Below are 26,531 nucleotides of genomic sequence, written 5' to 3' on the forward strand. Positions count from 1 at the left end.
GAGGGTAGGGTCATTTTGAAGGCTTTGCAGAAAGATTGTACTTGGGATAAAAGCTGCAATTTGTATTAAAGAAAAGTATATCTTTTCATTTTACACAATATGCGAATTAACTAACTTTCCTAAAATAATGATAATTTGTTTTACTGATGACATTAATTACATAACTAATAATGTTTTGAGAAGAAATAGGTTAACATTTTGCTACGATGGTTGTCTCTTATAGTAGTTTACAGTAGTTTATTCTCAGTAGTCCTTGTATGTCAAATATGTTGGCAGAATGTTAACCCACTAAGGGGGCTCTAGATAAAAATAACCTATTCAAATAAAAAAATAACCCCTACTGACAGTGGTGGAAGAAGTATTCACAATGTTTTCTTAAGTAAAAGAAGCAAAAACACAATCTAAAAATACTATTAAAAATTAAATTTTACTTTATAGCCCCCCTCCACTCAAAAATATGTTTTTCTTCTTGTTTCTACAGTTGGATGTTTGAGCTTCACTGTGTAGAATGATGTATGAGCAGAGTTTGTTTTCACATTCATCTGCTGAAAGTGGAAAGTTTCTCTGTGCTCATTGAAAATCTGATTTTAAGGGGTGGGCCTACGTTCATGATTGGTGACATCACAACTATAGTTTGGAGCCAATCGTGGTCCAATATTCAACTAACACAAGTGTGATGTGGAAACTTGAAGCCTCCAGTGCACAAACACTGAGTTTACAGTGAAGTAGGAGACATCTTGTGTCCATCAGTTAAACTTCTGAAATGAACAATACTTGCATATTCATAGATTCTGACATTTTTAATGATGGAGAAGGAATTCATGTAATTTTAAGGACTCGCAATGCAGCCAAAATGGGCTCTGTCAGAGTCACATTTATAGGAATATATTATTCTATTGGATAATATTACTGATGCATTAACATGTACGCAGTATTTTAATCTTGTAGCAAGCTAGAGTCCAATTTACCCATTTTATATAGTGTTGAGCAGATTAATTATCTGTATAACACCACACTGTATTTTATGTGCTGATAGGTTTTTAAAATCTTCATCTGCAAAGTAAGTGGTAACTATAGGCCAGCTGCTAAATAAATGTTGTGGAGTAAATGTACAATATTTCCCAATGAAATATAGTGGTTAAACACAAATTCATTTAGGAATATGCACACATGGCTCATCTCCAAGACAGGTAATCCAGAACCACCCTTACCATTTGAGTTCACATTGTGCTTTATACATAACATTTCCAAACAAATCTCCAATTAATCCAGCGTCTTCAGAGTCCTGAAGGTTCAGGGCCTCAGGGCAATTTCACGCTTTGCCCAGCTGGTAACTTAGCCTTGACAGTAACCCACTTCCTGTGCAACATGGTCCAGTTAAAACATTGTTTTGCCTCAGCTGATTTCACGCTGTGTTGGGCTGTATTCAATTTGGATTAAAAAGACATTACAACTTTGCCGAATAATCTTGCAAACCACTGCCAGCTAGACTTTATTACAATAAGTACAGTAGGCTATAGTAACCAATCAGCAGAGGAGAAACATAAAAGTACTGTATTTCCATTTTATGCCACTTTATACTTCTATTCGCCAACAGTCCAGGAGGGAAATCACACATCACATTGATTTGACACCTATAGTTAATTTGCAGAATAATGTTACAGACAAAACATACAATCTTGTCAACCAAGCAGTGGTTTGTTTTCTTCTTAATCTTCATTTTATTGCTCAAAAGTAATTTATTGTGGCTGATGAAATTCATTTCTGTATAATATTTGGCATTCATCAAGAACCACAGCAAGAATTACCAATAATGTCACAGAATAGATTTTGCTTTCTTGGAAGATACAAATTCTGTGCCTAAATTGCTGCTTAATTTCATAGACAGGCACTTTTTTTGTGGTTAATCTAATGTTTGTCTAATCTAATATGTGCTCTTCTGTAAACCCAAGCAGACTTGAGGGCTGTGAATAGACTAAGTGGAGCAGAATTCATTAAGCTTATTTAGCCTAATTTTCTTATTATATCAGACAACTGGGCAATGGTGGCCTAAAGGTTAGAGAAGCGAGCTTGTGACTGGAAGGTCATCGGTTCAATCCTCTGGGTGTGAAAAACTGGAAAAGCAGTGTTTGCCCCTCCCTCATTACCACCATTGAGCAAGGCCCAACCGCTCTAGTGGAGCTACTCAGTGGCCAACAGATCAGACTGTGGTTGTACTGGGCAGCTTCCAGCTGTGAAAGTGTGTAACTGCATGAATGTGATCAGGGTGTTCCTGTGAAAGAGAGGCCTGCTCTCAGTGAACTTCAATAACTTGAAGTAAAGGTTAAAAAAAATAAGCATGTGCAAAAGGTGAATATTTCCTTATTAGTGATACTCATTCTTTCTCTGCTGTAATTAGTATTTAAACATGTATTTGTTATTTTGAAGTGACTAGACAGGAAGTAGCTCTTGAGTTTCTGCTGTCTGCAGTCAGCAGCATAATGGATAAGTACAGTATGTGCAAGATGCCGAAACTATCTCCAACAAAGAGTCAGAGTCTGTTCAGATGCTGTACATTTGGTTCAGTAATTGTAATCTGCAGATGTCCGTCACTGCTTTAAGTTATTTTTCCATTTTACTATCCTACAGTATATATCATACCATATAAACTCTTTTCACACCATCACAGAACAAAATTTACATTTTTATCGACTCAAACTAGTACAACACATTGTTGGCTGCCAGTGCAACTCCACACACCTTACAGCGCTATAATGTGAGGAGATCTAAAACGTCACATTTATCTGCTGTTTTTGTGCTATTGCAAGTGATTTCCATAACATTTCACTAAGTACTACTTCTTATCAAGAAGAGGAAAAAATAAAACACATAATTCAGGTTATCTGACCTCCCCACACCTAGAAAACTAGACTCTCTTCTTTAGAGACCCAAAGCTTTGCAGGTTCTGGCAGACCATTAATCACATTCATCACCTCACTCACCAGGTGTGTAAAATAGTGGCTAACTGATCTGAAGTCAAGGGTCTGAGACCAGTCTAAAATTGTTGCACAGTGACACCTGGTGAGAGACAAGCTGAATAGCACCGATAGTGTGTCTGACTTCATTAGGTCAGGCATCTGCCATGCTGTACTTGTCTCTAAAAGTAACAATAGGACGACCTAACCAGCCATACGAATGTCTAAAAATGTCTTGCCGCAACTTTATTATACATAAAGGAAACAAATTTTGATAGTAGAAGAATAAAATGTTCACAATGTCGTAATAACAGTTTATTGAGTGGTATACAGCAAATGCTTAATTAACAAACATCTTTCAAGGGTACCATATAAGGACAATGTGTTAAATATTATTGGTTAATCAAGATAATACTCATAAAGTGTACATTAACATTACAAAATGTTATTAGAGTCATGGAATTTAGTGGGAAAAATGATTTTTGTGCATTTAAGTTGCATTCCTCATTTGGCACTCTTGAATAAAGACACGTATAATTATGATTTATATGGTTCATTTGACACATTCACAATTTCCTTTAAATATTGTTGCCAAAAAATAGACTCTTGCCATCTGCAATTATAGTAACCGTCTCCTTAAGTCAGTAAAATTGGCACTAATACAACCAAAATTTTAGATAATATATGTCAAAAGCATACTGCCTTGATATTGCCATTTAAAAATAACTCAATCCACACCGTACCAGTCTCTCCCACATTGTCGTTTCTGTACAAGCCGAGTGTATAACAGCAATGATAGTGCTGTGCACTGATGCAGACTGAAACAACTGAGCCATTGTCAAAAAGTGATTGCACCGAAATCAGCCTTTGGCAACAAAGAAAGAAAGAGAGAGGAAAAAAAAAACAAAAAAATAGCCGTACAGTTTTAAAAAAAGAGGAAAAGACAAACCCCTCCATCACTGTAGTCCTATGGTAATGGTTTCAAGTGCAGTAACAAAGTTATAAAAAGATAACATAAGGCACAAACAAGAATGTAAATGCTATGATTGAATACAGAAATACAGCTTGTGCAGTCACATTAAAAACGCCCATTTTGTAGACTGCTGGTGTTAACTTCCAACATGGAAGAGTTAAGTACTTGTATACAAACCAAAGAGGTTAGATGTTCACAGACAGTAACATTCAGGTTAATCAGCTGTAAAAAACACACCAACAGGGCGTTCAAATTAAGACGATTTGATTGCATAATGACGAAAGTATCACGGTTTTTATGAGTAAAAGTGTTAAATCCTCTAAGTTCAAAGATAAACAATCTCCTTTTATGAAATACAAGAGTCAAGAGAGAGAGAGAACTAAGTGACAAGCACTCTTATGACACAGCATCATCTGGCTGCTGGCTAACAAAGGCTAAAAATATCAGGGTGTGTTGCTCTGAGCGAGACATCCAGCTCCCACCTCGGTCCCCAGTGACTGTGGAGGGGAGGCTCTGACATTAGCAACCACAAGGCCTCTGGGGTGAGATGTGCCCTGGTGGGAATACAGAGGAGGATCTAGATTAGTTTTCCCCCCCGCCCTGGCTCTTAGCCCGAGAGTATTTTTTTCTCTAAAAGTCGATATATTAAAATGATCTTAAGGTTAAGATGGTTTAAAGTTATAGGAAACACCAAATGTTGAATTTCTAACTTGAAAGCCGTTAATTCTCGATGCCATTTCCATTTGGATTGTAAAAATGTCAACAACTGTGCAGACAGCTTCCCTGCTGTTACTTTAATGTTATCATTTCACTTCCCTTGTTCGAACACTCGTCTCTGAACGGTTGTGAATTGTTTCATCACCAACAGGGGAAAGCTCAGACCTCACCAGACAGGCACATCAATCATACAGCTGCAGGTTTTTCTGTTACTTTCACCGCTGTAAGCTTAGGTTAAATGTATCAACATAGCAACCTGAGCCATGTCGATTTGTTTTGTGCAACATATTTAGGATGTTATTTATGTGGCCTTCATGATTTCATTTGCATATAACAGAAACCCTCACCATTCTCTGCTTTTCTCTTTCATCAGAAATTTGTTTTTAGCTATTTTTAGAGGTTCTTACAGCTTTTAAGAAACTGACAAAATAATTGCACAAGTATATCTGGAGGTGAGAATGGCAAAAAAGTCTTAAAATTGGCAATATAATGGTAGAACAGTATATTTTTTTTATGAATTGTATTTATTTCAAGGCCAAACTCCACTCATTTTGTTGGAAAAACTGATGATTTCTCATATGTGGTTACTACTTTAACTGTATTCTTACATTTCTTGTATTTGTCCTTGGCAAACGACACTCTGAAAAACATAATATGTGTTTTCTTTCGTGGATTGTACGGTGATTAGTGGTAAAACAAATTGATTCCCCTGTGCCAGACAAGATCTGGAATCAATCACATTTTTCTTAAAAATATCTTTGTTGATTGATGGTAAGACTGCAATTTGCAATTAAGTCAGTGTTCTCTCACCTTTCTGCTGGATTCAGAAGGGTGTAATAATGCAAAATGTTTAGAAAAGAAATGATATAGCTGTGGGAAAAGAAATGATCCATCTCCGTCAGTTTACTGGCTCTGCAGCCACTGCACTCTCAGTTCCTCCACTTCTCTGCCATACCAGTCATGGAGCTTGGAGAAGCACCCAGTACCGGGGGAGACGGGGCTCTCCAGAGATGCTCCTCTTCTCCTGGGTGGCACTGGTGGAGCCCTCACCCCATCAGCCCCATAAGCAATCATACTGCTGTACCCAGAGTCTCCGCTGGCTTCCCAGGCCACACAGGAGGACGCTCCCTCGACAAAGCCGTTAGCCAAGGCAACTTGTGGTTTGCTCCATGCGACACCGTTCTCCTTGGAACACCCAGACATGAGCTGGACCTCATCCTGGAAGTTCCTTTGATTAGAGAAGGGGAGTGACAAGGGAGGGGCACTCAATGATGATGATGACAAGGAAGATGAGGATGATGAAGAAGAGGATGCCCCAGACCTTGATCTTGACACCTGGCTTCGCCTGGAGGACTTTGACCTGCCCTGCAGGCCTCCTACACCAGCCCCACCACAGCCACCTCCTGCAGCCTCCTGAATCTCCTCCAGCTGCCTCTCCAGCTCCTTCACCACCAGCCTCATGTAGTCAAAGCTGGCCCTCGACAACGCTTTCACCCACGACTCCATGGCTGCTTGGTTCTCAGCAGCCATCTTGTACACCCGGGCTTTGGCGCAATCAAACTTAATGGCGAAGGCGAACTCCTCAGCTGACTCACACAGCTCCACGGTGCATCCTTCAAGGACGATGACACCGATTGGCTCGCGGCTGTCGCGCTCCTCAAAGTAGAAGAGCATGTTGCCCTTAAGGACAAACCAGCGCCTGTGATAAGCTGTGTTGCGCTCACCCTTTTTGAACAGGAAGCCTGTTTTGTCTGGCGGTGAGTCACAGGTGGCATAGTGTGCCACACTGCGTTCATTCAGCTTCATCTTCACTCCTCCTCCTTTTCCACAGTGGATTCTTTATTCATCTGAAGGACAATGTAATGACACAAGTCATCCCCAAGGTTTAAAGGTTAGTTCATAGTCAATGATGCTGATAAGAGTCTTTCAGCAAATCTTTGCAACAGCTGATTCCGCTTATTAGTTGCTCTTTTTCTGCCTTATCTTGTGCTAATTTGTCTTTCTTGAAAGAAAAAGTCATTGCCCTCAGTGCTACATGACTGCATACTTTCTAGTTTATTGACATGGTAATATAGTAATAATTAGGCTGTGAGATGTTTTATTGTTTGATGTTCAGCAGGCAAGTCATCTATTAGCACTTCTCTTGTTACAAGGAAGTCAGAGTACAGGGTCAGGTATAAAACAAAGATTGCTGCATATGCTTGCCAACAGGACTTCAACCTACATCCTCCAGTCTCCTCCCCCCGGAGTTATCCTGTCAGCACTCCTGGCTAAAACAACAATGTTCGTCTACTTTCATTATATCTGCCAAAGTGCGCAGCAGTCATAACCTCACACATGCTGTTGCAAAAGTATAGAAGAAATACTGTATAGACTTGATTCTCTACAAATTTAGGTCAAGTGATAAGGCTGACTTATACAACAGGGTGAAATTCTTAGGTTATTCACTGTGCAATCACATGTGCAACTGTAAACTAGGACTCAGTCCTTCCCTCGGTGTAAACAACTAATCCAAATCTAATCTGGCCGTTAAAAAGGAAGTATTTAGGTTCAACCCTGGTGTAACTTCTACCCTAACTGACTTGTTTATCTCGCAGCTTTTACGTGTAGTGGTGCAAACACAAATGATATTTACTGTACAATCTAACTAGACAACATTGTTTTTACTTACGTGTCTTTCTCATATCCAGCTGACATCCACTCCTCTCCTCCCCATCACATCTGGAGCTCACAACTTAACATGTCTTCATCTTCTTTTGTCTTTCTCACGAACTACATACGAGAGCTGAAAAAGACAATAAAAAAAGTGGGAGGTTTGTTGACCAGCGACGAGTCCGAGTGGAAATGACGGCTCAGTGAGAGGTCAACGTGTGACTAAAAGCATGCTACGTTACAGATTAGCTGTTTTTTTTTTCCATCTCTGCGAGCCGATCATGTTTGGTGGCTATGATTCACTCTCAAGCGGTCACACGCTTTTGACACATCAGCACTTTGTGGGCATTTATCTCTGGCTACAGAAACAGTTTCAGTAAATATAAAAAAAATACACAAACACAAACCTCTGAAAACACGTCTCTCTGTGCCAACTAGCTTATCGCATTTAGCCACTTTGGTGAATACAAATGTGCATCAGCGTCAGCGTTTTGAGTCCACAGAGCCGTTGAGCACTAACGTTAGCTAACAGCTGGCAGTTAGTTAGCCTCACATTTAAATTACCACGATATTGACAACGTAAATGTTAATATTTATTACCTGCCTTCTTTCAATCAGTCAGATAATCTCCTCGTTGTTTATTTTTTTTTCCTTTTTATCCCTCTCCCTCCTCTCTTTTTTCTTCCCTTCTTCCATGTCACGTGACCAACATGGAGGGCACTTGCTGTGTTGAACGCGGCCAATTTGAGTGGGCGGGGTCGTTGAGACAGCGCATACTAAGTTTTTATCCGGATGAGCGGTGAAATAAAACAGGCGCACCCCGTCTTTGCCCTTGGAGAAGAGGCATTTGGACGGCTGCTACAGGCTGCTGCAAACACCTGCATGGCTGGACCATGGATGCTCCTCCTGACGGAGGAATAACGGACTAATAACGGACTCTTTATTGAGAATAGAATAGAATAGAATAGAATAGAATAGAATAGAATAGTGGTTTTCAAAGTGGGAGGCAAACAGTTTCAGGGGAGGCTCATTGAATGGAAGTGAAAAAAATATTACATTAGTTATCAAAAGGAGATCAGGTAGAATGCCCTACATGTGTGTGATTTTGTTGAAGAAATTGTTCAGAGATACATGAGTTTTGGGGAGTTTCACTGTTTTTCCCACTTTCCCAGACTCAGAAACTAATAAATGCCTTAGGACAGACTTTTTTTTTATGTATTTCATGTAGTCTGAAGTTGTGTCAAACAGCAATATGAGGCTATATTGGCTCAATTGTTCAGTGTCTATGGGATGAAATAACATAATCATGATCCCATAGGCATCCAGAAATTGAGCCAAACTAAGAAACTAAACTAAAAAGGGGAGAGGGGGCGGTTTTCTCCAAGTTTTGTCTGAGGGGAGGCCCACAGTCTCAGACTTTGAAAACCCCTGGAATAGAATAAGTATTTTACCACTTTGTCTCCACTGCCTGCTTTAGACATTTCTGACATCTATTAAAGATCCCCATCCAGACATGTTTTATGATATATAAAATACTCTGCTTTGAATAATAATTTGTGTCTGATATGTTTTTCCGCAAAAATATTCCGTTAACTAGTTAAAAATTATGTGTTCCTAATATTTTTCCACCCTCATATATGTTAATGGAGTGGATAAAATATTAGGAACACTTTTCAGTATGACTATACTGCAGTATACCACCATCACCCACTATGACCTCAATAATAAACATAAAGTAGAATCATTAACTTTCTGACAATGTCAACAAAAACTGAAAATGTATAAGTGTTTGTGCACGGAAGCCTTCAAATCTCCACATCACACTTGTGTAAGTTGCATATTGGACCAGGATTGGCTCCAAACTAGTTGTGATGTCATAAATCATGCTCATCTTAAACTGAGATTTAAGGTGAGCACAGATAAACTTTCCTCCTTCAGCAGATAAATGTGAAAACATCCTTCTAGTGTCAAACCATGCACATAATTCTTCACAGTGAAGCTCAAACATCACAGCCAGGTAACTATAAAAAAATGAGTTTAGGGGGACTTTAAGTATTTATTCTTTAAAGTTTATTTTTCTCTTCATCACCCCATACATTACGCTTGACTTCCAACTGAGAAGAAGGGGTTAGTGGAAAAATAACCTTTGCACACCTTGCGGTAAAATATTCATACTTTGGAAATTCTCCAAATTGACACAGCAAAGATGCTTAAATCTTTGTGTGCGTGCAGTGAGACTGTCCTGCAACAGAAATATATCAGTCCCTGTCAAGAATGATGGTGCAAAGTGTTTTATGCGACCTCACATTTTATAAAGAAAGCCATTTTTAGGCTAAAATGTGAGACTTTTACTTTGGATATTCTCCAAATTGAGACAGTAAAGATGCTTGATTCTTTGTGTACCTGTGGTGAGACCCCTCTGGAACAGGAATATATCAGTCCCTGTCAGGATGATGGTGCAAAATGTTTTTATGTGATGGAAAATGTCATTATGGAAGCCATTTCAGTGTACAAAGATACAACTTTTACCTTGGAAATTTTCCAAATTGACACAGTGTAAATGATAAACTGTGTACCTGCAATGTTATTTATTTATTCTTATTATTTTATTTATTTATTTGACAGATGCTCATTAATCAACAAGAAAATGAAATGTAAATGAGCCAGAGTTACCCTAAAAGGCTAAATTCCCTCTGTTGTCCCTGTTGTCTCAGCTAATAATAGAACTTAAGAGTTAAGGTTTAAGCTGCAAAATACTACAGAAAATGTGAAATACATGCGAACAATGTGTGTGTGCGCGTGTTTGTCAGGGATCAGATTAACTCACTTTGCTCCTTCCACTCTTTATGCACTGTGCACGTATTCTGTTGCCCTTGAGTCCCCCTCAGTTTAGTCCCCCCCCCTTTCTGCCCAAGGTGTGCAGTAATTTGATTAATCACACACTAATTTATTTATGAATATACACGATAAGTAATGAAGGTATTAAAACTAGATTTCTGACACAGAGTCCCTCTACAAGACGAGGCCTCAAGATTACTTAAAAATGCAGGAATAAAGTACAAATGAATGAAAAGTATTTCGCTTTTTTTTTCTTCAGCAATGACGCTGCTACACACAGCTGCCCAGTATAACCACGGTATTCATGTCCTACCGTTTCACATCGGGTGCTTTGCTCAAGAGCACCGAGGCGGTGAGTTACAAATGCACTTTTCTCATGTTCGTTTCCTCTGCAACTTTTTTCTGGATTTGAACCCATGACCATTACAGTCTCCAAGTTCACCTCTCTGTCTTCTAGGCTGCCACCGCCTAACTCTTCTGACACTGTCTTTCATTTTCATGGCACTGAGCTGCTGGCGGTGGCCTGTGTTATAATGTGTATGACCGTGACAAACCACTATGAATTCATTAGATTATCTTCTGGAGACAGCTGATGGCCTTTAGCACCGCCAGTCTGCTATCTCATCACACTAATCTTCAATTAACTGATGCAGCTGCTGATGCCATTTAATGTATTTTTCTTTTTGAAAGGTTCACTTGCACCGCTTTTTGGGAACTCATTTGCAAGAGCACAGTTTATGATAAAAGCGTACAGATGTAGAATCGACACTTTCTGCACTCGAAATTATTGTCCAGTCCGTAAAATACACACAGGTACGCAAACATTTAAGTGCAAAGTGTTTACTTCTCACAAGTTATTTTCCAACAGTTTGTGGACACACACACAACAAAATATTACTGATAACCTTTTGAGACATTCCAATCTTCTTTGACTCTTGATTCATCCAGAGTTTGGTCATGAATTCAGTCTCTGTGTCCAGTGAGAACAAAGAGGTGGCGTTTACAAGTGTGGTGCCTCCAGTCTGAATGTGGAGAAAGGCTGTGTGCATCAAAGAAATTCTGTTTGCTCTCCAGCCCACATCTCTCTCACTTTTATTGATCCAAAATGCCCCATGAAAATTTGTCCACAACTATATATTAATATTCTTCCTTTTTATTTGATTACCAATGACTTGTTGGCCTAAGAAATGTGGTAAAACCCAGGATATTTGTCTGGTTTATAGTGGCTGCAGAAGTAGAACCTGATGGACATCATATGAGGAAATGAGAGTGACATATTTCCTAACTCTGTAGCATGGAGAGCAGAGCACCCCAACTGACAGCCTCTCCACATATGCATAGAAAAACACAGTGATGGCAGGACAAAGTGAAGAGTCAGTCATGCATTCATTCAGCCCCATGCCTCCTATCTGATAAAGCACAACTAGGTATTTGGTTTACGCCATTTATATTCTCCACATTACATTTTCTCTCACACAATACCGCTCCCTCTGTAAAGTTTCTTTAAATGATGATACTGAAGCACTTGTTTTCTTCCGTACAAACACTATGCTGTTGCTATATATAAATAACTCATCCTGCTTTGCCCTGCCGAAAAGCACGCACCTCGAGGGAATGACAGCTTTCCTCAGAATAACTCTCAGTCATCCAACACAATATCAAAAATATCATCTCTTTAAATGTTAAAGTCTCTGTAGAAAAATGCCTGAAATATATAGATATCAAACATGTACATGTATATTTGTATACATATAAAATTTGATGCAAATTATTACTTCTTCAAGGATCCTTTAAAGCTGTAACTATGCCACACTGAACTGTATCTCTGCATGTTATCGTGGAAAAAGAAACGTAGCTTGCATGGCAGCAGTTGAGCACGTAGATTTTGATGTACAATGAACATAATGTCTGGACACAGATCAGTGACCACATCATCAAGTTCAAACAATTAGTCTTTCCAAAACTGCTCTGTGTATGTGTGATGTGCATACGGCACACACTGTACTGATACATACTTAACATTATTTTCCCCTTATCTGCAGTCCAGCAGAGCAGTGTTTTGCTCACAGTCGGATCTGTTGGGCTCCCTAGACACAAACAATTACAATTCTTAAAAGGCAAATTCCATCGGTTGAGTGGAGCTATTGATTTCCATCTGAGTATGCACAGAGCAAACGTCTGTGTAGACATCAATCAAATACTGGCTGACATCAATTCACCCCTGCATGTACATCTATAACTAACTTTTCTCTATCCTTTTTGATGAGCAGAGTTTCAGCAGCTTTCTAACTATTTCTATGTAACAAAAATATCATTTCCACAACTATAAATTCATCCATCTGTATGCACTTACATACAGGGACTATCATTTCTCTCTCCCCAGTCTCATAAGAATATTTCCTCCAGCTCCCGTGAACACAACTATGCCCGGAGGTTGTTCATTGCTCAAAATTCAAAGTATGAATTTGTCTGGAAGATCTTGTCTCCTGTTGGTCGAGAGCCATTAGCGCTTCCAAAATAAGGTTGATGCCTGGCCTCCTCCATCTGTGATCAGCCAGGGTCGATCAGTGTATGAAATAAGCATCCCTTCCACTTGTATCTCAAGGATCTCAATGGGCCCTGCGAAGGAAAGAGGAAACACATTAGTGTGGATATCAGACAGCGCGGAGGAGAGCCACTTGACAGAGCAGTCGCAGCACTGACGGTCGCTTTCCCAGAGCAAAATGGAAAGTATATAGCGAGGTATCGTTGTCCACACACACACACACATGCGCGCGCTCACACTCATACACACACACACACACACGAGTCATCAAAGTTAATAGGACTGAACCGTCTGGCACATTTTCCTCTATGGATTAAAAAGCCTTCCCTTTCATGAAAACACAATCACCTAGCCTTGTGGCTCTCCTTAAATAGCTGTCTTTTTTTTTTGTTTCTTATTCAGTTCTGGAGTGGTTCAACGAGCAGAATACCCCCATCTGGGTCATTGTGGCTTTTACAAAGCTGATCCGGAGATATTGTTTACCTTCACTGAGAAAGGTGCAGCTGATGCCTCTAACTTTTAACAATCTGCAAAGGAGCGTGAAATTCTCCGATTAAGTTTGCTTCACCACCAAAGCTCTCCAAGTTGCACCGAGCCATCTCACGCCCTTTTGCACTCTCGTACATTACATTAAAGATACGGACACGTATCCCTTTAACATTAAAATGTATGCATATGAGTGTGCACACACATTTTGACAAGGACACACGCACATGCCCACTCACTTTCCCACATCATGACTTTGCCTGAGTCACAGATAAAGAAGCACCAAGACGAGCCAGTATCCATGCCTAATGTGGACCAGATTTACTTTTCAATGTTTGGCAATGTAGGTCATGTCTAGTTTGTATTCGAATGAACTTTGCATACAGTATCTCCATTACAGATGTAACGCCTCTGGCATGCAACCCCACAATTATTTGGCTTTCATTTTGTTTAATGTCTTCCTCGTAACATTTTCATTTCCAATGACTATAATGAAATGTGGTTGATTGAGGGAAACAAAAATCAAAGTAAACGATGCGTGCAGAATGGAGATGAGCAAATAGACAACTGTGTCTCTTGGCAAACTATCACCACCGACAATCAGACGGAGAAACAACAGCTAATTAATATTCATTGGCAAAAATGTGTGTCTCACACTGACACATTTATTGAGTTTTATTGTATGCTGCGCACTTGCCAGGTTGGAATATGGGAAGAAGACAATACAGTCAGGACACATGTGACAATTGTGTTATAAGACAACAAATGAGAGTAACAGGTTTACATTTACTAATGTAACTGTGACAAATTCAGCATTCAGCTCCATGAGTTTGAATTAATCATGTAAGCAGCAGGTTTAATCATTTACCCCATGAAATGAAGGTGTCGCAGCAGTGACGTCAGCAGAACGTGGGGTTGAGACTGAAAACACACAACCTCTAAATGGCGGAGCTACTCAGTCATTAGTGGATGCATAATGAGTAGGAGTGGATTTTTTTTTTCATCCCTAGAAGGTCATTTGTAATTCAAAAGGTGCAAAGTGAAGGATGCAGAGGCAGCAGCTCTTGAAAGAAAAAGTCTGTGAACTTTGATTAAACATACAAATGGAAATGTGCCAAAAGGTGTTTGCTGTACTAAGTGTCAGATATGTTTTAATAATAGCAACCCCACCCACATGTATATAGAGATACATGTGCACAGGGAGATTGGTATGCATACAGCTGCTGCCGAGTGGGAGTGAAGCATCATCTGAGGGGAGAGAGAGATAGAAATGAAGAAAGAGTGAGATAGAGAGAGAGAGAGAGAGAGAGAGAGGTGGGCTATGAACTAGAGCTGTGAGCTGTGAGCTGTAGGGAGTAGGTCAGTGCGGTTGAGTCAGTCCTGACTCACGATGGAGGCGGTGAAGATCCACCTCCTCCCTGCCCATTACAACTCCATCCTCAAGCCTGGAGCAGTGGAACTCAGATAGCCATTACAAAAACGGTGAAAAACTCCTACAACCGTGGTCAGACGAGCGGTGTTTCTGTGTAACGGGAACGATCTCAGAACAAGTCACGGATGTATTAAACAATGAACGATGAATTCAAACATAAAGGCTCATATTTTGCGATGAGAGCTGGTTAGTCAGCGCAAACGCCAAAAGAGTTTCTCCTCCTTCCCACTGTGGGTCGATTAACATATGCACATGAGTGTGTTTCCTTCACTCATATATGATGTGACTGTTTAAACTGTTTTATGGAAAATAATGACCTTGAAATATAATTTCTAATGAATCTTAATGTCATATTATAATAGATAGAAAAATATGTAAATAATATACCTGATGAAGGTCGGATAGACAAAACGTGATCTGATAAATATTTCAGCAGCAAGTGAGACAGTGTTCGGGAGTTCTTCTAGTTGTTTTCAAGTTGCACCTTCCTCCGACACACCTGTCACATATTCAGGTGTTCAGACATTTTTTCCGATAGATATAAAAGTTAAATTTGTTAGTTCTGTGTGCTGAAAGCTTTCTAGTAGAGATTAAAAATTGGATATGTTGGATTTTGTTCCACTGGCCTCTCACACAGTGGCTCACTTGACATCATATATTGTTAAAGTGCCTCAATACACAATGCACACAGCTTTTCAGTGTGTATTAGTCCGTGCCAGAAAACCTGTTTTTTGACCTTGTGTACCAAAAGCGGGCAACAAATGTCTGGTCAGATTCATAATCTTTTTTACTTCATCATCAGATAGCAGATAAAAAAAAGGCTTTTGTAGCAAAAATATTTTTTCTCACAGTAAATAAAAGATATAGTTTCATATTTTCATATCGTACTGAAATTCAGTACTGGCATTATGGCTGCAAATAACGATTATTTTTATTATCAATTAATCTGTTTTTTCTTGATTAATTAATTAGTCGTTTGGTCTATAAAATGTCAGAAAATGGGGAAAAATGACGAATACTGTTTCCCAAAGCCCAAGATGTTCCTTATAGGCTAATGTCTTTTGTCTTGAACAACAGTCTATAACCTAAATATGTTCAGTTTACTGAACATAAAATCTACTCGATATATAAAAAGCTACATGTGTGCTGCAGCTAATTTTAGCTTGACTTAAAATTCAACAGAGGAAAAGTTGGAAAGTCTCTGTAATTACAAAAAAAAACACAAAACAAACAAATTAGTTATCAAACCTTTACAAACAACTTTGTGTTTCATCTCTGGCTTGTAGCCTGTATGCAACAGCAGGCTGTCTTAGCTTCAGTACTGTGGTCACTGGTCACTAAAGTGCGATAAATAAATAAATAAATACCTAGATAAATACAAATATCTTACAGGAAAAACACAGTGGTCAGGAGCAATGCTTTTGAATAAAATTAACTTAGAAATAACTTAGTTGGGAAAAAGACACTGATGTAATCATAAACGTATAAATTATACATGCAAGTATTATGCAAATGTGTGTCCTCAAAAGTCCTGGTCAAAAAGAAGAAGAGGAACATGCACAAGGAAAAGTAATATAAACAAAATGCAGTCGCCCTTATTTTTTCATTGTGTTCCCTTAATCACACAATGCCTGGTCCACAGTATCAGTGTCCTCGGTTCAATGAATAGTGCATTAGCTAGGAAGGCAGTACTACTGTATAGCAGCAAAAGCCCTTCTGATCTGCATCTATTGATGATACTGGCTACACTCCATTCTGTAGCACATTCTGCTCTGCGTGCCTGTCTCTGTGAGCGTGCTGCTGCCAGACTCATTAGGATCCATTAATACAAGGTAAATATAGTCAATGCTCTACACCGAGTGCAGTCATGTTGAAGACAAAACACGCATCCACATATGCTCTTACAAAAGAGTAAACGCAATTCATTCACTACAGCATCAGCTTCCACTGCATTACTGTTTTCTCTTTCACCATCTTTCTCTCTGCCTCTCTCCATCACACATGCTCTCTTTTCCCCCTCTCTCTCTCCCTCTCTCTCTCTCTCTGTGTCTGTCCCACACTTTTTTTTTCTCTCGCTCTGTGCCCTTAACCCCCATCCTCACTCTCTCATTCTCGTTTTTCCCATGGCTGAATATCCACTGATCCCTAATCCAGATGCCGATTTTAGATTGTAAGGCCAGCAAGGTCATGCATTGGATTTAGTCGTCAGTGTGTGTGCTACTTCATACACTGATTTTCTCAGCCTTATCCTCCAAGCTTCCCACCTCCACAACCTTTACACACATATAGTATATTATACACACACATATATATAATCTAAATACAGTATATGCTCTATATAAAATACAGTCTACTGTTTATGCAACACACCTGCACCCTCAGAACACAAAACCGCCCTTCCTCTCTTTCTCTTTCCTTATTTCCGTCTCTATTTTTTTTAGCTTTCTCACTCTCTCTCTCTGTTTATCATGAAAAATATGTGCAGCAGCAGAGCTTTGTCAAGGCTAATGTTGGTACAAAGGCTGTCTGAGGCAGTGCTGTTATCTCCTGTAGTCTAATCCAGCTAATTAAGGGCATCGCTGGGAGGAAGGTGCTACTATTCTCATCCAACTCCAGGGTATGCTGTCTCCCCAAGTCTGCCAAACTGACATGTGCTTTTACACACACCTATGCACACACACACACACACACACACACACACACACACAGAGACGTGTGCACACACACACATACACGCACGGTTAAAGATACCTTGACACTTGATTTGAAAATGATTAAAATTTCAGTCACATGCGCACACAGTTCACGCACATTCACAGCACACTAGCTTTAATAAATATGCCTCTTAATAAGAGCTAATAAAATGAAGGCTACCAACTGCTCATATAGACTGAGATGGTGTGATATTACTGCGGGTTTATATTCCCTTATGGAAATAAAGGCCAGCATGTTTTCTGCCTGATTATCAGCACTCAAGAGTAGAATTCATTAACTTACTGTCCATTTAGTCTCATAGATATCACAAGAAATAATAGCGGGGGTCTGTAGAAATGGGAGTAGCGTTGCTGAACATTAATTTTATTGGAAAATTAAATGCAGGATTTTTTTTTTTAAATTAGAATTTGCCACCAATCAAAATGTCACTTCTGTCACCTAACACACACTTCTCTCTCTTCCCCCCACTGATTTTCGCTCCCTTCTTTTGCTCCCGCAGTCTGACGCGTCAGCAAAATGTGACATGTACAGACAAGAGGTGATGAAGGAAGAGGAAGCATGAACTCGCTAGCCTATATCTCAACCTTCATTGTTCATCTAGACAGGCTTGGTAGAGATGCCACTACCTGTCTGCAATGACTTTTTAATGTACTGTACTGTACTGAGTGTACTGTACATACTGTATGTACTGTATGTGTGTTGGTGGTGGAAAGTTGTTTTTGTAAATGTACAGTACCAGTCAAATGTTCGGACACACCTTCCCATTCACTGGTACTGTATATATCAGTGTATGGGAGGATCTTTAGGGCTTTGGATGAAATCTAAGGGAAGTGGGTTTTCTTGTTTCATCCAGAAGGACATGAATTAATCAGAGCTGCTCTCTGAAGGAACTTCCTGAGTTTGAGACTCGTTAGTACCAATAGCTTCCAGAAAGACACAGATACAATTTAGTTTTAGGGTTGTCAGCAGAGTCACTCCTGAAATTTTAAAGTCCGTGTACATTTTGCCGTCAATGCTCACGGCCTACAAACATCACACTCCGCACACATACGCCTACGCACGCACCAGCAAATATATACACACATGAATATACATAAACAAATAAACTTGTATGCAGACAGATATGACTCAGTGCACACATGCAATTGTTCCTTTGTTCCTCCTTTTCTCGTCCTGACAAACACGCTTATACATGCACAAACACTCACCGCTTCTTCCTGATCTCTCTGTGTGTACATCTCAGAGCCTATGGCGATGCCTTTCTCTCTATTCCACTCCTTCTCTGCATCCTTTTGTTTCCTATTTCCCAACCCTTTCTCTCTCTGTTTGGATAATCCAAAGTTCATCTTGAGTAGAAAGCGCTCATAAAGTAGAAAACACTATGAATGATTCAAGAATGTTTAAGTTAGACAGAACAAGGGGTTCGGTGTCAAACTGTGGTTGTGGTTGATTTGCGTAGGATTGTTTTCTGGGGTTTGAGGGAAGTCGGGTGAGGAGGCACACAAGGTGGAGGAGTGTTCGCTTTCGGCGGGAAACTGTGGCTGACCGAGAGGCCGCCGTTTTCCAACATTAGTTCATGGGGAAGAGAATGAGGAGGGGGGGTAGGAGAGGAGGAAGAAGAGCAGCAGTGCACAGGGCTGAGCCTCAAGTCATTCAGCTCAGCCTGTAAGTGTAGTTCTGTGTCGTCGACATCGTATTGAAGGTCACAATCCGGGCAGTAGCCGTGGTACTGGACCTTCTCACTGAAACGGACACGCTCCCTCTCACGAGGTTCCCTGCTGGGGGCCTTGGGGCATTTGTTCTTTTCATGGTGGAGCAGAGGCATGGGCCGGGGCAATGTAGGAACAAGCCCTGACTCAGGGATCCCGCTGTCACTAGAAATGAAACACGGCGTGGAGGAGAATAACTCCCTGTTTGGTTTCAATGGGAAAACCCCACCATTCCTCAATAGAGACCCGTTAGCCTTGGATATATTCCCTGATAACACTAACGTTGGGTGAGGCAGATTCTTAATGTTGTGATCCTCGGCTCTCATCGGGGTAAGTCTGGGTGGGGGTAAGGGCGGGTGGGGTTTCTTGAGTACAGTCAGGACCGCAGGAGGGTTGATGGGGACCGGTGTGATGGGTGCAGGTGGTTTGAAGATGCAGTCATCGGGGAAGAGCTTCATCTTCTCCAGGCTGGAAGCGGTGGTGGTGGTGGTGGAGCTCGAGCTGGAGTTGAGCGTGTCGGTCTTTGAGCTGTCTGTCAGTCCGTCCTCCTCTAGTTGCAGGTCGCAAGTCAAGGTGTCAATATCGTGAACAACCTGGTGACAAGAAGAGGAAGATAGCTGAGGTCAGGAATAATAAACAATGTGGCATGAGAGAAAGAACTATCACTCTCAACAAGATAAAAAAAAAACCCCACTATGACACCAGTATCTGGCAGAAGAATGATGATCCTGATAGAAGATTGAAGATCAAGAAGAGGGGAGATGAAAAATGTGTTCCTGTAAGGAGTTAATGACTTTATCTCCTCAAGTTCTCAATTAATGAATTGAGAACCTCATTGTATAAAATTTAAAGAAGATACACTTTGATTTAAGAGATTGATTTATGAGATTAAAGACTGATTAAGATATCGCTATGACAACCACGCCAGGGTGAAAAGAAATATCACCACAATTTATGGGAACAGCCATGAGCCTGCCAGACTCCGACTTAAGTGATATACTGCAACAATCCCATGTACCATCACAACTGAGAGAGGTGACAATACCAACCATTTCCTGCAAGCCAAGAAGCAAAAAGTCATTTGTAACACAAAACTGGTGCTGAGACTGAATGAAATAGATATCGTCTACATAATAGCTACATACAGCGAAAGAGTGCAGAGGACAGACACAAACACAGGGAACAAATGGGAAAGGGTGCAGAAATGAAAAATAAATAGACTGTCAGTCTTCAATCAGGAAAAGTCAGCACAAATGTGTGTCATGTTCTCCTGAAAGTGAGCAAGTTAGAGATTGATGAGATTTTCAACCAAACTAAATATAATACAAATGCTATGAGAGGGAAAATCCATTTCTACTCACAAAAGTGTCATTTGTTTTAACAGCAGCACTCATGGTTTGAGTTAATTGCAAGTAAACGACCTTGCTGTGACAGAGATAAAAATATTTTATAAACAGTAGAGGACATTCAAAATAACATCAGAAATCTTCTCCTCAAGCAACACAACATAAGAGAGAAAACACTCTATCAGTGGCAGTGGTGCAATGATGTACCGCAAGGAGACGAAAGAAATGCACTGTGACAGAATACTTTTTAGGGAAAGGAATAGAGGCAAATAGAGAACAGTTTAAATATTTGAATGAATTTGCAATCTTGAAATGTAAGATGATTTATGAACACAGGACAAAGCAGACTATTATTGTAATTGTATTGTCAGTGAAAATGGCAGAAATACTCTGCTCAGTGCAGTGGAAATTAATGATAGCTTTTATCTCGGGACCGCATGTATACAGTAGATATTTAGATCCAAAGATAGTTCCTTTGTCCTTCAAGAGGAAATTTGTTTTCACAGCCTGAATAGGGAAATATTAAAGAACTGTTACAGCAGAAACTGGTTTGTTGGCACTCTACATGTACAAAGGCAACAAAGAATACTGGTAATAGTAGTAAGAATGCAGCGGCACAACATAAGATAATAGACTTACACTTGGAAAACTTTAATGTCCTCCGAGAGGCATTTTGTGGTACAGCACAGAACATATACACATTAAAAGCACATCAGATAAACAAAAACAACAGTAGTCCAACACCATCTATAGCAACCATAATAAATATCACCACAGTCCAGGCAGCCATTTATACAGTTATGTCAATAACTGTACACCAACAATTGTAATAAAAAATAAATAGTGAGTATACTGCACATCCCCTATGTACCCATGTATGTCACATCCCTTAGTCCATGTATTTCCCCAGACTCTCCATGGCTACCGAATCTTGTTTAATTGAGTTATTGCCATGGGAATAAATGAGTTTCTTGCTCGGTTGGGTCTGATCTTGGGGTATATATACCTCAGACCAGAAGTGAGTGGCTGGAACTCCATACAGACAAGGTCTGTATGGGATGTATCCATACAGACCTTGTCTGCCTTCTCAGTCAGCCTGGTGAGGTGTGGGTGGTACAAGTCAGCCTGTAGCTCCACCATGATTTTCCCACAGGTCTTCACAATTTCCCTAATCCATAAAACATACATACAGTACATACTGTACAGACACATGTATATTCTACTGTAACTGTACATACAACACATTCTTTCAGGACATTGTGCATAACTGAATTTGATTCAATATCCACTAATCAATATGCACCAATCTAGAAGGCCAACAAAGGACTGAATATACAACAAAAGCATGACATACTGTACAGTGCTATCCTTAGACAGTACACTAAGTGGAACACCTCTGGTTATTGTCTCCTTTCCTACAACTGATTACATTTCATTCACATAAAGCAAACATTTGCATTGTGGACACATCCATGGAAATAAAAGAACAGTAAGGACAAAGTTTCTTGAAATTTCTTGAAATTACATGTACACATAATAAATATTGCCCACGGGAACCATTAGCATGGGGGAAATCAATTTAACAGACCAAATGGACTTGCTGCTAGTTATCATCTGAGGTCATTTCCTGTCATAATGACTGCAATTCAATAATGAAACATCCATGTTCTTCAGCCATTTTTGGAAGTGTGTCCAAAAACCTTTGGAGAGGAGTTCCTGTGTGGTTCTCTTTGCTTGGTGGAGTTTTTATTACTTTGATGCCCAGAACTGAAGTCTTAGACATTTTATTACTGGCTGCCTGACCAGTGAGAATCCAGCACTCAGTGAGTCTGCAGGAAGTCAAATAAAAGTTAAGCTGAACACGCTTTAAGCTCATAGCATTATGACCTGAAACAGCTGAAATAACTTCTGAGGAAAACTCACCAGAAAGGAAAGTTAATGTACTTTCGTTGTGCATTCATGAAGTAATTATGACAATGGCAATGTGCTTATGTTCATTTTGCATTAGTCATGTTCATCTCAGAGTACCCAGTATATTAACCCACTGTAAAACAACATTACTATCATCTCAGGGTTTGAAATGCATGTCCAAAGAGTGGCTTGAGAAAAGGCTGAAGCAGAGATATGGAGAAACGGTAATGAGGAGAGAAACACAGACCGAGTGAGTGAGAGTGAGAGATAAAAAGAAAGATAGAAGGCCTGGGCAGCGACAGCGATGGAGCTAAACTCTCCATGCAGTCTTTAAATGGATAATTTGTTGGGACACACACAAGAGGTAATACCAGTATCCCAGTGTGCAGCCCCTGCTGTAGGCCAGGCAGCTTCAGCGGCTATGCCAAGTATCTGGGCAGGGTCTCTCATCAGAGCCAGACTCAGCTCCAGCCCTGTCTGTGAGTTATAACACATAATAATAATAATAATAAAAATAATAATAATATTAATAATTTATTGTATAGCACTTTTCAAGCTAGGAGCACACAGTGCTCTCCATAGATAACTGCATTTCAAATGGATTATACCCCACATACTGGCTTTGATAGTAACACCCCCTTGAGGTACGTGTTTAGTGTGTGCGGTGTCAGAATAACTGATCCTCTACACAATTTCCTGCAAGCAAAAAAGGAAAGAAAGAAGGAAAGAAAGAAAGAAAGAGCGAACGAACGAAAGAAAGAGGGCACATCACAAAAAAATCACAATAGACAGATTACTATGCCTTCTTGTTCTCATTTATCTCTGGCGCCTGCTGTGAGACATTGTAAACTGCCGAAAAACACAAAAGAAATCTAATTCAGCTCAAGTTGCAAAAACAGAGTAAAGGGAGCAGAGAGGCAGAAGGAGACAGATGCTGTGTCGACTACCCATCCATAATGTAGGAACCAGAGGCTGTACGCAATAGGGTTTTATTAGAATGACAGCCTGTCATGTTAGGGTGAGAGGTTCAGCACAGCGGGCTGGACGCCTGGTGTGTGGCCAGTGGAGGAATGTAAACATCAAAAGCGGGTTAAGACTGCAGGTTATTGCAACTGGAAAAAATAGATCTGAAGCAAGCACTGTAACACGTGAACGAAATCAAAGAAAATATGTCTTTGCACACAGGCACTGCCAAGATACAGAGCAACTTGCTGCAAATAAAATCACAATATGTCTACGTATAATCCCTGAATCCTTCAGAGACATCCTCCGCACCCGCCCTGACTTCTATTCAACACCCCTGTCTCTGCATCACTGAGATTTGAATAGCCAATCAGACAGCTCTGAGAGTTTTGATCTTTAACAAGGACTCTGTGGAGAGGAGAGAGAGAGGGAAAGATGCAGAAAGGAGGAAGAGAAAGAGAGGCAGACAACAAGAGATATAAAGAAAGGATGAAGATGAGCGGATGTAATAAACACAGACAAGAAGTAAAAGATTAAGAAAGAAGATAAATGGAGAGACACCGAGAGAGAGTTTTGAGAGAGATGAAAAGTGAAAAGACAACTGCTGTATTATTTGGCAGGAGATAATTCGCAGCAAACAACAGTCAGCATTAAGATGATGAAACGCAATGCAAAAGCGCCTTCCTAGTTGAACCAACTTGCACATTAAATATTAATTGTGATTAAATTTTTCTCACTTTCATCAAAGCCTGTGAATCAGGGTGAAGCTGTCCTGTCATTTCACAGCCCATATCCTCCTGTGCCAAATGTCTTTCATGTTGGAGAGAATGATCACATACATTAGTGGGCAAGGGGGGGGAGGAGGGGAGGACAGTCTGTATGTTTGTGTGAGTGTGTGTGTGTGTGTGTGTGTGTGCTGTCATAGCCTATTCCAGGCCCAAGTGAGGTGGACAATTAGCTTTTCCATCACCTCTCAGACATGGATGTTTAGAAAAAAAGACAAGAGCATCCTCAAGCCAAACCTGTAGAAATAACACATGGATAACACATGGCATGACTAGTAGTGCTTATATGCTAGGCGTTGTGTGTGTGTGTGTGTGTGTGTGTGTGTGTGTGGTCTCTCCTGGTTCATTTACCTCTTTCAGCTCTTTGGCTACATCCTTGAGGTCTCCCAGGATGGTTTCCAAATTCTCCACGATTGTCTTGATCTCCTTTTTCACTTTCACTTTGGAGACTACTCCTTCAGCCTCTGCATCTGGTGTCCCTGACATTCTTCAGTTTGCGGCACAGTCCGTTTCGTGAAGGATCGTGAAGTCAAATCCTTTGGTTGCCACGCTGCCACTTTGCCAACGCATTTTTATTTATTTATTTATTTTTTTGTTGTTGTTTTAGTCCTCTGTTCCCTTCACTTTTGCTCCTACATCACGGCCAAGAAGGTGCGAAGTGGCGTCGGGCAGCGCTCTATATCTTCCACTAGGCATGCGCAATAGAGCGTAACACAAAAATAACGGTTATGTCAAAATATTGTATCATACTGTCTGCCGAGACTGTCCACTCGGTTTTTTTTCTCTTCTTGCACCTTACACGTTCATGTCCAACAAAAACAACAACAACAACAACAAAAGGACGTTCCTCACATATCCTTCACGTCGAGAGAGCGCTAAATTCAACATTTTGTGAAGAGGAAGAAGAAAAAAAGAAATGTTATGGCCGCGTTAAAAAAAATAAATTGTGTCAGCTGTAGTGAATACAAGAGTAAGCTACACTAACGGTTATCCAAACCGTTAACACCGCCGGTCGTTAACCTAATGGTCCATAATCCTCAGGCATCGACAAAAAGGTAATACACTCCTCCTTTTTCCTCAAATATACGGTTCTGGTAATGATATACTCAGGAAAGCTGCCAGGTAACGACACCCCAGAGGCACTTTCCCCCGAAAAATACCGCGGCAGTTTCATCCTGTCTCCATCGCAGCCTCCTCCGAGAGTCTGAGCAGCCAACGTCTGGGCGCAGAGGATGCTCTCTCTCTCTCTCTCTCTCTCTCTCTCTCTCTCTCTCTCTCGCTCTCTCTCTCTCCCTCTCTCTCTCTCTCTCATATTCAAATTCAAAGGGCTTTATTGGCATGAAGGTTTCAAGAACAATGTTGCCAAAGCATCAAATTTGTCCACAATAATAGTAATATGAACATTAACACAACATTAAGATTGATATATGTTAATTATATGTATACAGTATATCCGTGTTTGTGTGTGTGTGTGTGTGTGTGTGTGTGTGTGTGTGTGTGTGTGGCTGCTAATCTGTATATAATAAACAAAAAAACGTACACAATATGGGATTTTCTGGATTGAGGGTTTATGTTTAGGGAAGGATGAAGGTGTACAGTAGTATTGAAATGAATCCTCAGTTAACAGTAATATTATGGGTCTATGTAGGAACAGAGTAATTCACTCAGTAACCATCTGTGTGTGTGTTTGTGTGTGCGTGTGTGTGTGTGTGTTACCTCTTGGGGACCTTTTCCTGTATAAACACCAACCTTGTCAGGACCAGAAGTCCTCAAGGGGACCAAAGCGCAGTTAGTGGTTAGTGGTAAAGTGTGAATTTAGGTTAGGTAAAGGTTAGGGTTTGGGTTAGGCTGTCCACAATGAATGAAAGTGTCAAAGTGTGCGTGTGTGTGTGTGTGTGTGTCTAGGTCATTCACTGTCCCTCAGATTGTGGCATGTTGATACATATTGGGCAGCAACATATGCCCTGTCTCCTTGTCCTCTGAGTATTTTTTTATATTTTGAGAGGTCATTAAGCTCTTTGAAATCTGAAATTACAGAGTTGAACTTGTTAAAGTGAATGCTCCTTATTTCATTGAGTGTTTTACATTGTAGAGCAGTCACCGCATATTCTGTTTGCTTTTGATTGCCATGATTTTCTCTCTCTCTCTCTCTCTCATTGCATGGCATCTAGTAATTTGTTGCTATTTCATAACGCATGCATGAGGGAGAAGGAGTACTCTAGATCTCATTTTAAGGATTGTAACAAGATAATTTATTTTTTTTGTGGAAAAAACATATCGGACACAAATAATTATTCAAAGTAGAGTATTTTACATACATTACATAAATACATCTTTAGTTTCACCCCCACTATAACCTAAAGTAAAAATGAATTAGGATTAGTCTGAACAAGAAATACTTGATGGGATACTAGCTCAAACAATAACATGTCAGTAACAAGCACCTGAAATATGCACTATGGGAACACAATACTAGCTTGAGAATGAATGATTGAATAGATTGAT

At 40.1% G+C, this 26,531-nt stretch overlaps 3 protein-coding genes across 5 annotated transcripts in view; 1 reads left to right on the forward strand and 2 right to left on the reverse strand.

Moving 5' to 3' along the window:
* Window positions 1-3,256: 3,256 nt before the first annotated feature.
* On the reverse strand, window positions 3,257-8,027 carry pheta1 (PH domain containing endocytic trafficking adaptor 1). 3 transcript variants are annotated; one of them, XR_006407420.1, is made up of 4 exons: window positions 7,897-8,027; window positions 7,316-7,429; window positions 5,455-6,491; window positions 3,257-4,481 (listed from the first exon to the last, which is right to left on the reverse strand). XR_006407420.1 is itself a non-coding variant. In XM_044375298.1 (3 exons), the coding sequence occupies exon 3, from the start codon at window positions 6,448-6,450 to the stop codon at window positions 5,548-5,550; it is 903 nt and encodes a 300-aa protein (XP_044231233.1). In that variant the 5' UTR covers window positions 6,451-6,491; window positions 7,316-7,429; window positions 7,897-8,027; the 3' UTR covers window positions 3,257-5,547. The 3 variants fall into 3 exon arrangements, 2 of the variants coding, with proteins under 2 accessions (XP_044231233.1, XP_044231241.1); XM_044375298.1 differs by having other exon boundaries at window positions 3,257-6,491; XM_044375306.1 differs by lacking the exon at window positions 7,897-8,027 and adding an exon at window positions 7,704-7,861 and having other exon boundaries at window positions 3,257-6,491.
* A 2,931-nt stretch (window positions 8,028-10,958) lies between these two features.
* prr16 (proline rich 16) lies at window positions 10,959-25,081 on the reverse strand. Its single transcript, XM_044375366.1, has 3 exons — window positions 24,378-25,081; window positions 18,521-19,614; window positions 10,959-12,753 (listed from the first exon to the last, which is right to left on the reverse strand). Exons 1-2 carry the CDS (start codon window positions 24,510-24,512, stop codon window positions 18,742-18,744), a joined length of 1,008 nt encoding a protein of 335 aa, XP_044231301.1. The 5' UTR covers window positions 24,513-25,081; the 3' UTR covers window positions 10,959-12,753; window positions 18,521-18,741.
* The window catches only part of hsd17b4 (hydroxysteroid (17-beta) dehydrogenase 4), a 35,144-nt gene continuing 33,667 nt past the window's right edge, over window positions 25,055-26,531 (forward strand). The window contains exon 1 of the mRNA XM_044375354.1: window positions 25,055-25,081. The gene's annotated coding sequence lies outside the window, so the exon portion shown is untranslated. The remainder of the gene's footprint in view (window positions 25,082-26,531) is intronic.

This window comes from Thunnus albacares, chromosome 2 (assembly GCF_914725855.1).
Source record: "Thunnus albacares chromosome 2, fThuAlb1.1, whole genome shotgun sequence".
NCBI lineage: Eukaryota > Metazoa > Chordata > Actinopteri > Scombriformes > Scombridae > Thunnus > Thunnus albacares.